This window comes from Aspergillus sydowii, assembly GCF_001890705.1.
Source record: "Aspergillus sydowii CBS 593.65 unplaced genomic scaffold ASPSYscaffold_11, whole genome shotgun sequence".
Taxonomy (NCBI): Eukaryota; Fungi; Ascomycota; class Eurotiomycetes; order Eurotiales; family Aspergillaceae; genus Aspergillus; species Aspergillus sydowii.
Window position 1 is genome coordinate 407,113 of NW_024467869.1, and position 15,486 is coordinate 422,598.

Sequence of the window (15,486 nt, forward strand, 5' to 3'; positions counted from 1 at the left end):
GCCCTTGCCGTGGCTTTCACTGGCTTTCGCTGGCTTTCACTCGTCTCTGGGGATGCTCCGGAATCGCCAGTTGACGGACAACTTCCGAACGGTGGACTGATCCGTTGTTGGAGAAGCTGGCTCATTCACCGACGATGTTACGCTATCCCCGATTTTTTTCTGTTTGGTGGTCGATTCCTATAAAGGCGTCCCTCCGCCGGCGAGCAGTAAGGGGGGGTAGGACTGTCTCTTTTCTTTTTCCTCACTGCCCCTCGCCCACCTCTCTTCTCCCTTCTCTGCGTTCTCCGTGTGTATTCTATTCAAAATGGCGGGCGGTCCGAAGCAGCCCTTGAACGTCTTCCGGCTCAGGCTGGACGGGGCCCCGAGAGAGGTCCTGAACTGGCGTCTGTGGTTTGCGGTGCTCACGTTCGGCCTCATGGGTGCTGCCCGTGGTGTTGACGAGGGTTTGATTACTGGAGCCTTCGATTCGAAGGATTTCCAGCGCACTATCAACTTCGAGTCGTACGGCGAGGTCGAGCAGACCAACATCCGCGCAAATGTCACTGCGATGGTGCAGCTGGGCAGTGTCGGTGGTGCTCTGATGTGAGTGCTCTCAACACCAACCCTAACTCCAACTGCTAACCTGCCAGTGCTTTCCTCTTTTGTGATATCTTCGGCCGTCTCTGGACCTGTCGTGGTCTGTGTCTTGTCTGGATCCTGGGCATTGCCATCTTCATGGGCCACGGCGGCAACCTCGCTGCTGTCTATGCTGGACGACTGGTTGCTGGCCTCGGTGTTGGCGCGACTGTGGTGGTGGCGCCGGTCTATCTCAGTGAAATCGTACGTCTGCTTTGTCCCACTTGCTAATCCAACATCTAACCGTTAACTATAGGCTCCGGCGCAAATCCGTGGCCTGTGCACCTGCATCTTCACGGGTTTCGTGTACATTGGAATCGTCGTGGCCTACTTTGCCAACTATGGCTGTGAGGTCAACATGGGAGACAACACGCATGACCGCTGGGTGAGTATCCTACATCAAGAATCTCCATCAAACCCTACATCAAGTCAAGACGAAGCTAACATCCGCCAAGCTCGTACCTACTAGTCTGCACATCATGTTCGCCGGCATCATCTTCATCCTCTCATTCCTCCAGATCGAGTCGCCGCGCTACCTCATCAAGCGAAACAACTACGACCAGGCTCTGAACAACCTCGCCCGCATCCGCAACCTCCCCATGGACCACCCCTACGTTGTCCAAGAGCTGGCGGGCATCAGGAGCTCGCACGAGGCTGAAATGGAAGCAACCCACGGCCTTGGCTGGTTCGGCGTCGTCAAAGAGGCCGTCATGGTGCCCTCCAACCTGTACCGTCTCTACCTCGCCGCCGGCGTCCAGATCCTCTCGCAATGGTCCGGTGCCGGCTCCATCACCGTCTATGCACCCCAGCTCTTCTCCCTGCTAGGCATCACGGGCTCCGAGGAGGGCCTTCTCGTCACCGCTGTCTTCGGAATCGTCAAGCTCGTCGCCGCCGTCATCTGCGCGCTCTTCCTCGTCGACGTCATCGGCCGCAAGCGCGCCCTGCTCATCGGAATCACCCTGCAGGCCATCTCAATGGTCTACATCGCAGGCTTCCTAACCGCCGTCCCCCAGCTCGGCGTCGAAGACAATTTCGAGCTCTCCCCCGACCAGGCCGGTCCCTCCCGCGGCGCCATCGCCATGATCTACATCTCCGGTGTAGGCTGGGCGCTCGGCTGGAACTCCATGCAGTACCTGCTGACAGCCGAATTATTCCCTCTGCGGATTCGCGCCCTGGCGACCTCCACCGCCATGACGCTGCACTTTGCGAACCAGTATGGGAACGCGCGTGCGGTGCCGAACATGCTTCTCCCGACTGCCTCGGGCGGTATCGACCCCAAGGGTACGTTCTGGTGCTTTGGCGCCGTTACCATCCTTGGTGGAATTTGGGTGCTGTTTAGTATCCCCGAGACTGCGGGCCGCAGTCTGGAGAGTATGGATGCGTTGTTCCAGCTGCGGTGGTATAAGATTGGTCTGTATGGTAACAGGGATGCCGAGACGAGGGATATGGTCCAGGAGAAGATGGGCGAGGATCAGGATATGGCTACCGCGCAGATCGCTAGTATGAATGTTAGTGGTGGGGAGAAGCCTAGGGAGGAGCGCAGGGAGCAGGTCTAATTGATGTCTTGATGTCTAACTGGAATATTGGGACCGTCTGTTATGTATGTCGAGGTTGTTATGACGAGATGACTGGGATGATTGGGTATAGTATATGCTGTATACTGACGTTGGAATATCTGATTACTACTGCAACTTTATACCAACTATAAATCCTCCCTCTCCAGAGGAAGAAATCGTATAACCCCAGTCTCAGGGAGACAATTCACATACTCAAACTCTGCCTCCCCCTTCTTCAACACAGAAACCTCATGCCATGTCCTGAACTTCCTAGCATCCCCAAAGGTCTTCGCATGCCGAATCGCCCCATTAAAAATCTTCAAATGCGACGGATGCCGCTTCGCCCAGCGCTCCAAGTCCTCCAAATTGCGAAAGAAGCCCGCTGCACAGGTTTCCTTCGCAGGGTCGACCCCGTCTTGCGCATCCATCTTTGAAAGTGGGACATTACGAATAAACCGTAGTCCCATCGCACCCGACTCATCCCTGTTCTCCCAAACCCACCGCAGCCCAGCACGCAGACTCGGCTCCAAATGCGCCTCATACGCCTCTGTCTCGACGGCGTCGCAATTCCCCCAGAACTGGCCCGAGCGGATATGCACGAGATTGTCGAACCGATTAACACCTGACAATCTCTGCCGTAATCCCGCCGGTTTCGGCGTAGGCGTTGGCGTCGGCGAAGGGTCCGTGCTACTGCTATTAACCCTATTAAGGCTATTACTTTTGGTCTCTCCACCGGCAGACCGGCCGAACAAGTCCTTAGCCGAGTCCGGGATCCGGTCTCGCGCGGCGCCCCAGTACGCCGTCAGTGTGTGGCCGACGGTCTGTGACCCAGGCAGACGCGCAAGACCGGGGAGGTAGTCTAGGCCCGAGTAGTTCGTTTCGAGGCGGGATGTTGGCGTTGTGAATTTTTCTATCCACAGACCGATAGAGTCTGGCTTGCCTATATCATCGTAGATATCTGGCAGGTTTAATGAGGACATCCGGGATGAGTAGGCGGCTAGGTTCGACCAGTAGCACACCCATGTTAGAGACGAGGGGGCGTCGTCGCCTTCGATGAAGGTGAATTTTTCAGCTACGGGGTCGTTGTTCGTGTCGCCACTGAGCCAGACCTGTATTGCTTGTGTGGCTTTTGTAAACGCGGCCAGGGTGTCTGGGGTGGAGCTGTGCCGCTGGATGCCTATGTATGCTGTGTAAACAGTAGTAGGGCTGGTACTGGTACTGCTGGGGAAGTCGAGTTTCCAGCGTTCCATGGGTGGTTTGTGCCCTGGGGGTCTGGCAAGTGGGTAGATGCGGTTTTCGGCCATGGTTCTTGTTCTGCTCTTGTATTGATTCAAATGCTGTCTAGAATGGTGGATAACTGAGTGTAGAGTCAACTTGTAAGCACTTGGGGATTAGCAATTCCTCCCATCCATCCCCGCCTTGTGCGAGACTCCACATTGGGGAGAACCTGAACACGGAGATCGGCCGAGGCTGCTATTGGCGCTGTTACCCGAGCCAGACGGACTCGAAAGTCGAGCTGCTTCTGTGTGACCTCAGCGGTTTGCAATTTCCATCCGGACTGTATCACCTCTTCCACATATTCATATTCGCATCTGACTGGTATAAGGAAGTTGATGCCCTGCCATTCGGGCCAGCCGGACCTCGGCGTGGTGCGACCACGCTAGTCTACTTTTGTGCTGTGACCATCAGCTGATAAGCTCTCCCCGCGTTGCCTCAGGCAGCTGCAGTCAGCCAACCGGAGTGTTTTGTCTTGACAGCTGCAGCGTCGATCCAGGCATCATTCTTGTCCTCTTGCTCTCCCTTGATTGTGCAACGTCGTTTCCTCTCATCTCGACGCTTACGGGAAGGATCCATCGTTTCTCCATCATCTCTAGCATCCATAGCCTTTTTCATCTACTGATTTATTCTATACACCATGACTACCCGCTATCGCGTTGAATGTAAGTACCCCACTCACTGCCATTTCCACCAACTGACGTCCTCCAGATGCCCTCAAGGTATGTTGGTATCCTCTACCAAATACCTCTTGCTAATCCGTCTACAGTCCCACCGTCGGGACCAACTAGTAGGTGCACCAACGCCGGTCTGCTTCTACCACTAACTTGGGCCTAGATTGAATGGATCAAGGTCCGTCTCTGAGACCTGTCTTCTTTCACTATCCTAATATACAAGCAGGGCCTTCTGGCCGTTCCATTTGTGCTGCATTCACAACCCACTGCCGTCTACCAAGAACACAGCGAGAAACTCATAGAGGTCGCACACGACACCCACCAGCGCTACGCAGAAATCTTCCGAGATGTCGAGGGTCTTATGGACGATCACAGTACCTCTACCTGCCCTCTGTAACGCTACTTTCTAACTGTAACAGTTGAACATGAACTCAGCGGTGCTGCCGGAAAGTCAAAGCTGAAGCTACTTGTTCCTACAGTCGGGTCGTTCTTCACCAGGCTATACTTGAAGGACGCCTTCAAATACCAAGACCAACAGCGCTTCATTAGCAGACGGCGCTTCGTCGCTCCCTCATTCAACGACGTCCGCCTGATTCTCAATTCCGCCCAGCTCCTCGGCTTAGTCCACACCCGCGGCCTGGAGCTCGTCACCTTCGATGGAGACGTAACTCTATACGACGACGGAACTAACATGACCCCCGACAACGCCGTCATCCCGCGCATCATCCGCCTTCTCCAGCAGGACATCAAGGTCGGAATCGTCACAGCCGCCGGCTACACGGAAGAAGCCAAGTACTACGAGCGCCTAAAGGGTCTTCTCGACGTCATGCANGACACGCCCGATCTCACCGACTCCCAACGCTCCGGCCTCGTCGTCATGGGCGGCGAAAGCAACTACCTCTTCCGATACGACGCATCCTCCCCACACAAACTCGTCTACGTCCCACGCGAGAAGTGGATGATCGGGGAAATGGCCACCTGGAAGGAAGAAGACATCACGGAGCTGTTAAATATCGCAGAGTCGTCCCTGCGCGCGTGCGTCGCAAACCTCAACCTCCCAGTCTCGGTCCTCCGAAAGGATCGTGCAGTTGGCGTCTACCCGCAGAATAAAGGCCGGTTGGCTCGCGAGCAATTAGAGGAAACTGTCCTCGTCGTTCAGAACACAGTCGAGCGGTCCCAAGTCGGGACTCGGCTCCCGTTCTGTGCTTTTAACGGTTGGTTCCATTTCTTTTTGGTCTCCCATCACCTCCGAGCGATGTATTAGCCCAATTTAGTATGTGAGTAGGCTAATGTCAATCGCCAAAAGGTGGTAACGACGTCTTCGTTGATATCGGTGATAAATCATGGGGTGTGCGCGCTTGCCAGCAGTACTTTGGCGGCATTGACCCCGCGCGCACTCTGCATGTCGGCGATCAGTTCTTGTCAGCCGGTGCCAATGATTTCAAGGTTTGTCGCCTTTTTTATTTTCTTTTTATTTATCATGGAATATTAAGTTGACCTGTGCAGGCCCGTCTTGCTTCCACGACTGCGTGGATCGCCAGCCCAGCTGAAACCGTACAGCTTTTGGACGAGCTAGCGAGTATCCAGAAGTCTCTACCATAATCACATCCGGTAGACCATATTTGACAGATTTCGGCATCGCTGTCCCAGTCACTACTTGATGGTTATGTAAACTTTCTTGAGTGAAAGTATTATAGGTATACATACTCCGTACTTCTAGCAGCTTAACTTGGCGTAAGTAAATGCATGTCATTGTCTAGACATTGAATCCATTCTTTCATTTCATGTTTATCGTTCGTAAGGGGGGGATTAAGGCTACATCCGTCCAAAATGAATCCCAAAACCTATCATGCTGTTACATCTTTCCCATCGCTTTATTTTCCTTGACCCACCCCTCATCCGTATGAAGGCGACGGGGCATGCGACCGCGCATGAACCTTATCATCATCCTCATAACACGACCAGGTATCCTTTGCACTCGCGCGGCCAGACAGGATATTAACTGTATCCTGCAACTGGAGCCAGAACTCGGCCTTGGGTCGGCGACGGGCCCAATCTGTCTCATTCTTCTCCAGACCGGCGTCACCGCCCATGACAGAGAACAAGACCTGGGAGCCCTTGATTCCGATGACGGTGGCGGACATCTCGTCTGCGGCGATTTCCTCCTTGCTCTTTCCGGCGTAGGTTTCTAGGTGCATGAGACATTTAATGGCCATGCGCAGCGCGCGGATGCGGTCCATGGGGGAGGGCTTGCCACCCTGTTGGAAGTGCCCGGGGACAGCGGCGCGAGATTCGAAACGGCCCTTGGCTTCTTCCTTGATCATGTCTGCAATGACCTGCGTGGTGTATGTGGAAGAAGCGGACTCGTTGCGCATGATGATCTTTCCAGCGCGGTTGGCGCCCTTGTCGCGGGCGAAGTTGTCGCGAAGGTAGTCAATGTCGCGGGCGAGCATCTTGATATCGATCCCTTCTTCGGGGATGTAAACTGCGACGGCACCTACTGCGAGACCGGCTGTTGTAGCGATGTAACCGGATTTACCACCCTGGGTCTCAATGACGAAGACACGACGGCGCGACGAGGAGGCGGATTGCCGGATGCAGTCACAGAAGTCGATCAGGGCGTTCAGGCAGGTGTCGCTTCCGAGCGAGTATTCTGTGCCTGGGACGTTGTTGGAGATTGTGGCCGGCAAAACGACCATGGGGATTTTGAAGGCGTCGTACTTCTCACGCGCCTGGCGGAGCTGGGAGACGGCTGTAAAGGCTTCGAACCCACCGACCACGAATAACGCGTCGAACTTGTTTGCTTCGAAGCATTGTGCGGTGGTCTCGATATCTTCTGATGGGAGGCCACGGTTTGTGCCAATGTCTGAACCACCCTCATTTACCCAGGGGTCTGTCTCAACCCATTTGACTTCGCGCACTGAGCCTACAGGTTTATCTGCGTGATGCCGGATCAGGCCGGGGAATCCGTTGTGAATGGCGATCGGTGTGTGGCCGCGATTTAGACAGTACGCAACGGCAGCACGCGAAGCCTGGTTCATGCCTCCTGCAGGAGCGCCAACATGGACAATGGCAATCCGCATTCTCTATTTATATATTAGCCGAGTTTGTTAGGTAAAGAGCGGGTTACCCCTACCTTTCCTTCGGGGAGGGCAAGTTTCGGGTGATCAGGTGTGGCCGTGTTCTTGTAGGCGTAGTGGTATTCCTTGAATTCGGGGTCGCGCAGCTCCATCGCGCCTACGAAGTCTCTATTTTTGATATGCGCGGCGACCTCCTGCGTCTCTTTGACCGCATCCATCAATGGCGTGCGCATGATCTTGTTCTCGCGGATTGTAATGACCGGAGATGGAGATTCCGGCGTCATGTCCAAAACAGCTCGCACGGCCTCCACTCCTTGCAAGGTTGACAACCAGCGATCGTAAGCGCAGGCAGGTCCTCCTCTTTGGGTGTGTCCAAGAATTGTTGTGCGGGTGTCCAGCCCGAGGCGATCGGTGAGGATATCCTTAACCTTGTCGCTTGTGATCTTGTTGAGGTGTTCATCGTGTGCTCCTTCGGCGATAAGGACAATTGTTCTGCGCTTGCCACGTTCGCCACGGTTCTGTCAAGAATAAATGTTAGTCTTCAAAGACTAGGTTGCCTTGAAGCGTCCCACCTTTGTAATGTTCTCGCACATGGCATCCTCCCAGCCATCTTTAGGAGGCATTTCAGGAATGAAAAGCCAGTCTGCGCCAGTGGCAATGGCAGCCATTAGAGCAAGCCAGCCACAGTGCCGGCCCATGACTTCAATAACGAAGCCTCGCTGGTGAGAAAATGCAGTGTCGAAGACATCATCAACAGCGTTACAGATACGAGTTAACGACGAGTAGCAGCCAATTGTAGCATCTGTCCCGGACATGTCGTTATCAATCGATCCCACGAGACCGACAATGTTCAATACTGTGTAAGGCTTGACCTGCTCTGCGGTCAACTCCCCCGTCTTCACCAATTCCTCCAGCAGGCCAGGCCATTCGGAGCGGAAGACATCGGCACCGGTCAAACTACCGTCACCACCGCAGACAACCAATGCATCAATTCCACGCATGATCATGTTCTTGGCAGCTTGGAGCCGGCCAGGCCTCTCGCGGAAAGACAAGCAACGAGCGGAACCGATCAGAGTACCACCCTGAGAAAGCCATCCTCGAACATCTTCCCAGTGTAATTGCTTGATCATGTCCCCGCCGTTGACCAGACCTTCGTATCCTTCATACACGGCATAGGCTTCGCAATCGGAGTGGATGGCCATACGGACGACGGCACGCACAGCGCCGTTCATACCGGGGGCATCTCCTCCGGAGGTCAAGACACCGATGCGGCGGCGCTTGGGAGGAGGGGCTTGCGATGTAAGTGTTGCTGGGGCCATCACGACGGCAACTGCGACAAATCGATCTCCAGGACGAAAAGTGGCAGCTCAGTCGAGTGAGCTAGAGGCAATGCAGCGACAGGTCAGTTAAGTGGAAAAAGAACGAGCAGTGACGAAAGAGTGAGTTGATGAAGACACAACTTGGTGCGTGGTGGGGGTTTCCGGTGAGAAAAAGCGGGCTGCGGGTAAGGTACGTCACAGACTGCCTGTGACAGTCCAAGGGAATAACAGCCGCGGGGCGTTCTCGAGTTTATAATTGTTGGTATCAGCAATTAGCATACGGCCAGGGCCATTGATTCGGGGTGTTCTCTCGACCGGATCCGAATCCCATGCTTTTATTTCTGCAAGAAGGATCGGAAGACTGCGCTGTATACAGTTGATCGCCCGACGCCCGCAAGGGAGAAGATCTGCTGATGTCACCAGGTGGCTCCATGGCTCCCGTTGCGGTTTAGCCTATCAGCTGTCACGTGCAGCTGTCTAGGGCAGGGTTTCAGCACCCATGTGACGTCTTGATTGGCTGGCTACAAGCAGTACGACAGGGGTTACGGGGTAAATTGCATGATAGCAATGCGTTGAGTTCAATGCTGCCAATTAGGAAAGCTGGGGGCGCATTATCTGATCCCAGATTGGTGGGGGTACCGGCGTCATATCCTTGGCTCGAAATATATATCTGACTGTCACACTGTTGTATCAGAGCTATCACACCAGCAGTCAAACTTTGCTCCGATAAATCCTCGTAACCTAGTCTGTCATATTTGACATCGTCTTCCAATCCGGTTTCTCGGAAGGAATGACAGGGTAAGTTGATTGAACCAGAACCAGAACGAGAACGTTGGATTGTAGAGGAGATCACGTGAGGTCTATCACGTGCAGCAATTGTGGTCCAAGCTCCAGCTGTCGGCATCCGATTCCTTCCAATTCAAACACCCGTCACTCGATTCATCGGGCCACTCGTTGCAGAGTGGCTCAGCTACCATCATGTCGGACTCCTTCAGCCTCCCACTTCGCCCAATCATCGAAAAACGCGACCGTCCAGATTCATTGCCACGCGACATCGCCCAGATAAACGCGCAATGGGGTTCCTTCCGCGAGCTCAACGAGACGAAGCTGCGGGAGAAGATTGAGGAGGATAAAAACAAGGATCCATGGGAAGAGGACGATTCTGGCGACAAGGATGCAATAGATTTGGATGCGTCAGAGCAGAAGGATCAGCTGTACAAACGGCGTGCTGAGATTATCAATTTTGCTCTGTAAGCTGCGCGTTCGTCCATTCAACCGCGGTGACATGCTTATGCTTCGTAGACAGGCTCACATGGAAACCGCCTTTGCCTTAGATTTCATCTCTCTGTTGCTTTCCAAACATAATGCCCGCCAGGCTGAAATGTCCATGTCCCAGTTCTTAAAGGGCGCCATACCGCTTGGGACTCTGACCGCCGAGGTCGTCAACCCACCCCCGAGACCAGATTCCACCCTCAAAGACATCAAGTCCGTATCAAGGGGATGGCGGTTGCAGAACTTCAGTTCGGCCGCAAACAAACTCTTGAATGCCGGCTCGAGACTAGAAACAGAGGTCAACTCGGAGACCAAGTATTGGAATGAGGTATTAGCTGTCAAAGAGAAGGGATGGAAGGTCTGCAGACTGCCGAGGGAGGGGCAGGCTCTTGCGGTACAATATGGATTTTTGGAGGGTAAGATTGCTCTGTTTGCGCGCCGGTTCCCCGCTGACATTGATAGCTACGCCTATTTTCCGCGACCGAGGGCTCGCTGCTCTACGAAGGACCGATGACGGAAGCCTGCTTTTGGACAAAGGGCTGATACCTGGAAAGGCGAAAGGAGTACGCGTGAGGGTGAAGCAAGGCAATCGCGTCGTTGGCTGCTCGAAAGTCTGCCGACCGCCAGAGGGCGCCGAGTCGATTGAAAGCCGCATCTTACAAGCCCGCGATACAGTATTCGAGGAGGAACTTTTCTACGAAATGATGCGCGAAGCTAGGATATTAGGCAATCAAGGGGTAACAACACGACAGAATTTGGTGGAGGTCCCTGTATCTGGAGAGCAAGAGTTATTGTTGGATCTGGTTGACTGGGACCAGGACCACGACCCGGATGTGGCTGCTTCTGGCGAGCAAGATATCTTTGCGGATGCAGTTGCGCACTCCATTCGCATTCTCCTGGCCTACGCGCACCGCCAAAACCTTCGGCGAAGGACCCAACCGCCACCTCCGTTGGTGCCTAAGCGTCGGCCTGTTCCTGAATATCACATCCTCCGACCGATCATGGCATACCTACAACACAAATCCCACCTAGAATGGCTGAAGTCATTTATGGACGATGTACGCAATGTACTCGAATCAGCCGGCATCAAGTGTGAATTCCACGAGACCCAATTCTCGTCGATCGGCGCGCTGCAACCCAGCATCCAAGTGCCAAAGGTTGAAGCACTGGCTAGGGTGTTCCTGGCACCGTTTGAGTCAACGTTTTCGGGGACGCTGGTTGATACACAGAGCTCGTTCCAGGTTCGACTTCGGACCAGCCCCGTGGTCCCGCCGGTTGGGACCTTCTATGACATCTCGTTCAAACATCCACCGTTCCCTGATGTGCTGTCTCCTGGTCGTGTTGGGCTGCAGGATGAAGTGTCTTCCATGATTACACATTATTGCCTGCTAGATATAGTAGCAGCCATCTCGCAAAATTCGGATAAGCAAAGCGCAGGCGAGATATCCTGGGAAGCCTTGTTCCCCCACCATGGGCAGCTCCGGGATCCCACTGACGAAAGGAGAAAGATGATAGTCAGCCTGTCTCGTGAGGAGCTGTCCATTAAAGCACACTTTCTAGCTCTGGGCGAAGGATATGGCAACCGGTCGCCGAAAATGTCGGAGACATGGAAACCCGAGCCTCGAGAATCGAGGCCAAGCCTGGCCGAATTTGTTTCCCAGGCATCCCAGTTGTCGTCGTGGTGATAAGCCATTCAAATATTGCATAATGACTGACGACTCTCGATTTCTGCAAGGAGTTTGTTTGGATTATCTCGACCACGGGGTTGGCCGCACCGGGGCGCTAGATATTTGCTTTAATAGACATTTACCAATTGATACCCTCATGAGTCATTGTCATTGATTTCACGGCTGCCCGTATCCTTCTGATCTAGTTGCCCCAGTAAGTAAAGTGATCGTGTTTGCACCAGTATTTACTTGTGTCCTCGTACTTGACATGTATCTAGCATATGTGGCCGTGTCTCAGAAATAATACAACAACGCTCAAGTTGATCTTAGATCATTAGATTCTGGGGTCACAGCTTGCACATCTTTCCAAGGATGGCCTGCACCTTGCTATCGCCGTCCTGGAAGATCTTGCCCATGGAGGAGACCTCGTTTGCCTTCATACTCCTCCTCCAGTCCGCAACCTTGGTCAGTCCCTTTGCGTCGCGCGCCACCTTCGCAATATCGCCTGCGCCGAACAGCATGCCCAGCATATTAACAACAGCCGAGGCTGGATCATTGACCGTGTCATACGTAGCCAGGGCCGCATTACCCAGTTCCCCCGCGATGGCAATAACTCGAGCCACGTTCGCAAAGCCCAGGCCAGCTGCCACCTCAGTACCAACCACCGGCACAAACATCAACACGACCCCTATCACAAGCAAGATGATATTCTCCATACGCTTCCGCTCCTCCTCCTCTTCTTCCTCTTCCTCCTTTTCACCGAGCTCCTTAGCCTGCTTCATGCTGTCAACTCCCTGCTCCAGCATCAGCACAGCCGGCGTATACGCCACAGCAGCAGCGCCTGGATCACCACCCATCCAGAGCCCGCCCATGATGTCCAGCCTGGTTGCCTGCATATCCGCCCTCAAGGTCGGAATATCCGGTAACCCTTTTGTAACAATATCCTTGGGGTTACTAACGACCATGGACTCATTCCTGATAGGCCAACCCGTGAAGCTCAGCGTGCGCGACTGTGGCGGCCGAACACGGCGATTGTGACGCGTGATGGACCATTCGCCGAAGTCGATCCAGTCCCGCATCAGACCAGCAGTGGCGAGGGCCTTGTCGAAGCCCTCTTCGTCGCGGAGCTTGAGATTAGTGGCGTCGATGAATCGATAAAGCACGTCCGTATTATCGTCCCACTCGGCGCAGGAGACCCAGTCATCCTGTTCCGGGAATCGGCAGTCGAAGTATTGCATCCCGTAGCCGTCGTCGGGGATCAATTGCCCATCGCGAGTGGTGCTCATGTTGAGCATGAAGGCGTTGTTGAGCACGGAGGGGATGATCTTCTCGATGTACTTGACGTAGTAGTCAAACATCTCGTCGTAGCCGTTGTTCACATCGGTATAGTTTCCGTACGCCCTGTCGAGCATCCAGATAAGCGTGCCAAGGGTCATCTCCGCGATGCAGTGCTCAGGGATGTTACCGCTGTCAACAGCTGTCTGGAGCCCTTCAAGGTATGGGAAAACAATGGACGGGCAGGGTTCGAGATTCTCCCATCCGTCGTCTGTATCCTCTAGGTCGCCTGTGCCATTGTTGCTGTATGTCCTGTTGAGATCACTGGCCCAGTCGACGCTGCCGCCGAAGTGCAGCTCGTCGTACCATTGTTGGCGGGCACTGTAGCTTTCAGGGGTGAGCCAGGATACCCACTGGTTGTTGTTATAGATCTGCAATTCCCCATTAGATCCGTGTCAGTAAGAGGTTTTTCATATAACACGTACTAAGATATCGCCTTCGTCCTCGTACTCCTCAATGCTGATAGGGTCTTCCTCGTCGATGCTGGAGGCTTGGTTAATCAAGCTGTAAATCTCAATGTTCGAAATGTATCCGGCACTGCAAGGCGTTGTTAGAAGAGCTAGTATTTATTTTATAGCTGGGGCGGACGCACGTATCGGTGCAGGACCCCTTGGTGGCGCCGGATTCCTTCCCAGTAAATCTGCACTCCGGTCCCTTGCAGTCTGGGTCGGCCATCTCGAAGCTGCGCCCGTAGAGAGCAAGACCAGGAACGATCTTGATAGACGGCAGACCAGCCTTGGTCACCATCGACAGGGCGTACTCTGTCTCAGTCTTGTTTACATGGCTGCGGAGACAGTCCCCGAGCGGACAACCAGGACTGGAGCATGGTGTTAGCCTAAGCAGGCGCCCACGAGTGATGCCGTTAACTTACTTGACGTATGTGTTGTTCCAGTCCCACTGGCCGTGAAGGTCATAGGTCATGTAGACATAGTAATCCATGTACTCATCGTACTGAGTCAGTGGGTCAAAGCCCTTGAGATACCAGTAAGACGCCGGAAGAGCCATCGACATAGTCCTGTCTTCGTCTAGCGCCTCACGAACAAGCTTGAGGAATGCGGCATAGTTTTTGCCTGAATCAAGGCTGTCTGGCCCAATACCTGGAATATCTTGCGCCTAAAACGAGGATCAGCCAAATCTAAACCACTAGATTTGAAATGTGAAGAACTTACACCAGGGTATTCCCAGTCAAAGTCCACTCCGTCTAGGTCATTATCGTTAATGAACTTGGCAACATTGGCAGCCAGGATCTGTCGGTTGCCGTCCTTGACGCCCTCCCGGAAGATATTGTGTGTATAGGGCTCAGTTGAGAACCCCCAGCCACCAAAGCTCAGGATTCTCTGAATATCCTTCAGCTCCTTTAGCCCGTCAAACTGTTCCTGTAGACCGCTGACGTCCACCTCCCAGCTGTCTGTGATGTTGCCAAAGGCCCAATGGACATGCGAATAAATGTTACCATCCGTCATCTTGGAAATGTCCATATTGGCACAGGGCCGGTCAAGATTCCACGCCTCGAAGTAGCCAATGCGCATCGGCCTGCCGGGGTGGGTGTCTGTACTCTTGATCTCGGTGCCACAGTTAGAAATGCAGCCGTTGGTGCCATTCTTGGCTGTCCCTGGAGCTCTGCGATGGGTTAGTTTGGTCTTGCATGATCGTGAAATTGAATCCTCACCCGCCGTCCTCTGTGGAATTGGTGCAGAATTCCGGGGTGATACCGCATTGACCCCAGACGTCGCAGCAGGCATTGAGGGGACATGGATTCAGGCCCGCCCAGTCCCAGGGACTGCCATTGTCTGGCTTTTTGGTACCACTTTTCTATGGAGAGTCAGATGTAATCGAGCAACAAATGAGGAGAGGGACAAACCTGAGGACCGCAAACAGCAGCATCAACTGTGGCTGGAAATGGCGGTTCACCCTCACTGAGACAGATATTGGCCTTTTCCGGTAGCGAACCGCATCCCATCCAGCCCCATGTAAGTGCGTTCCAGTCTTCAATCATCTCCCAGTCATTGATCTTGTTTGCCTTGGCAATATCCATACAGTTGTCATCCTTCTGAACAACGTAGACGTAGCAGTTGCCATCATCATCAGGCTTGGGAGAGAAGTCTGGCAGATCACCCTCCGAACAGCAGACATACTGGTCAAGGATAAGGTTATCACAGAAGCCATCCCCAGGGTTGTACTTGACCAGGTCGTCCTCGGAGATGCCACAACGGTCCGCCAGTGCCCAACAGCCGTCGTCGGCCTCAACTTGAATGTATTCACAAACGTCACTCATCCTGTCTGCAATCGCTCAAAGGCAAAACAGCGTGGGTATGTGACTGGGATAGAGAGACAATCTGGATATGCGTGAGACTGCTATATCTTATATGAGTCGGAGATTGCTTCAGGACATACCCCTCTGCATCAGTTCGACTTTTCACACACAACGCCGCCTGAGTTTGTCCGACAGAGGCGGGCAGTGCCTCGAAGCGAGATTAACACTCCAATGCCACTGTCATAATCAAGTATTTACTAGGATTGTCTCGCCTTTTTGGACACGGATGCACGGTGTACTACTCCCAGCCCTCCGTCGAATTTGCCCTAAATCCAATGAGAAGTGCAGCAGTGGCCAACACAACACGATTCCGAAAGAGAGTATATAAGAAGGTTACATTCGGCCCCCAACTCAGAGCCAAATACTGCATGAGTCGGTT

At 53.7% G+C, this 15,486-nt stretch overlaps 6 protein-coding genes across 6 annotated transcripts; 3 read left to right on the top strand and 3 right to left on the bottom strand.

Annotated features, from left to right (window-relative positions):
• Window positions 1-304: 304 nt before the first annotated feature.
• Window positions 305-2,171, top strand: ASPSYDRAFT_60462 (putative MFS quinate transporter; the record flags this gene model as incomplete). The annotated part of the gene is made up of 4 exons (XM_040849858.1): window positions 305-582; window positions 630-819; window positions 872-1,000; window positions 1,071-2,171. 4 exons carry the CDS (start codon window positions 305-307, stop codon window positions 2,169-2,171), a joined length of 1,698 nt encoding a protein of 565 aa, XP_040699318.1.
• Window positions 1,853-3,762, bottom strand: ASPSYDRAFT_48727 (phenylacetaldoxime dehydratase family protein). Its single transcript, XM_040847685.1, has one exon. It carries the CDS (start codon window positions 3,473-3,475, stop codon window positions 2,318-2,320), a length of 1,158 nt encoding a protein of 385 aa, XP_040699319.1. The 5' UTR covers window positions 3,476-3,762; the 3' UTR covers window positions 1,853-2,317.
• A 172-nt stretch (window positions 3,763-3,934) lies between these two features.
• On the top strand, window positions 3,935-5,732 carry isn1 (IMP 5'-nucleotidase ISN1). The gene is made up of 8 exons (XM_040847686.1): window positions 3,935-4,111; window positions 4,158-4,168; window positions 4,216-4,236; window positions 4,284-4,298; window positions 4,347-4,494; window positions 4,540-5,334; window positions 5,427-5,566; window positions 5,627-5,732. Exons 1-8 carry the CDS (start codon window positions 4,087-4,089, stop codon window positions 5,720-5,722), a joined length of 1,251 nt encoding a protein of 416 aa, XP_040699320.1. The 5' UTR covers window positions 3,935-4,086; the 3' UTR covers window positions 5,723-5,732.
• A 283-nt stretch (window positions 5,733-6,015) lies between these two features.
• Window positions 6,016-8,519, bottom strand: ASPSYDRAFT_34440 (ATP-dependent 6-phosphofructokinase; the record flags this gene model as incomplete). Its single annotated transcript, XM_040845240.1, has 3 exons — window positions 6,016-7,206; window positions 7,257-7,718; window positions 7,773-8,519. The coding sequence occupies 3 exons, from the start codon at window positions 8,517-8,519 to the stop codon at window positions 6,016-6,018; spliced, it is 2,400 nt and encodes a 799-aa protein (XP_040699321.1).
• A 978-nt stretch (window positions 8,520-9,497) lies between these two features.
• On the top strand, window positions 9,498-11,476 carry ASPSYDRAFT_158098 (mediator of RNA polymerase II transcription subunit 17; the record flags this gene model as incomplete). Its single annotated transcript, XM_040842704.1, has 3 exons — window positions 9,498-9,769; window positions 9,822-10,207; window positions 10,254-11,476. 3 exons carry the CDS (start codon window positions 9,498-9,500, stop codon window positions 11,474-11,476), a joined length of 1,881 nt encoding a protein of 626 aa, XP_040699322.1.
• Window positions 11,477-11,805: 329 nt separating this feature from the next.
• Window positions 11,806-15,068, bottom strand: ASPSYDRAFT_92650 (putative class V chitinase; the record flags this gene model as incomplete). Its single annotated transcript, XM_040852711.1, has 7 exons — window positions 11,806-13,164; window positions 13,219-13,330; window positions 13,386-13,610; window positions 13,665-13,906; window positions 13,963-14,413; window positions 14,463-14,605; window positions 14,655-15,068. The coding sequence occupies 7 exons, from the start codon at window positions 15,066-15,068 to the stop codon at window positions 11,806-11,808; spliced, it is 2,946 nt and encodes a 981-aa protein (XP_040699323.1).
• Between the last annotated feature and the right edge of the window lie 418 nt (window positions 15,069-15,486).

Coding starts and splice junctions, on each gene's coding strand:
- ASPSYDRAFT_48727 (XM_040847685.1), bottom strand. CDS start 3,475: ATGGCCGAAAACCGCATCTACCCACTTGCCAGACCCCCAGGGCACAAA.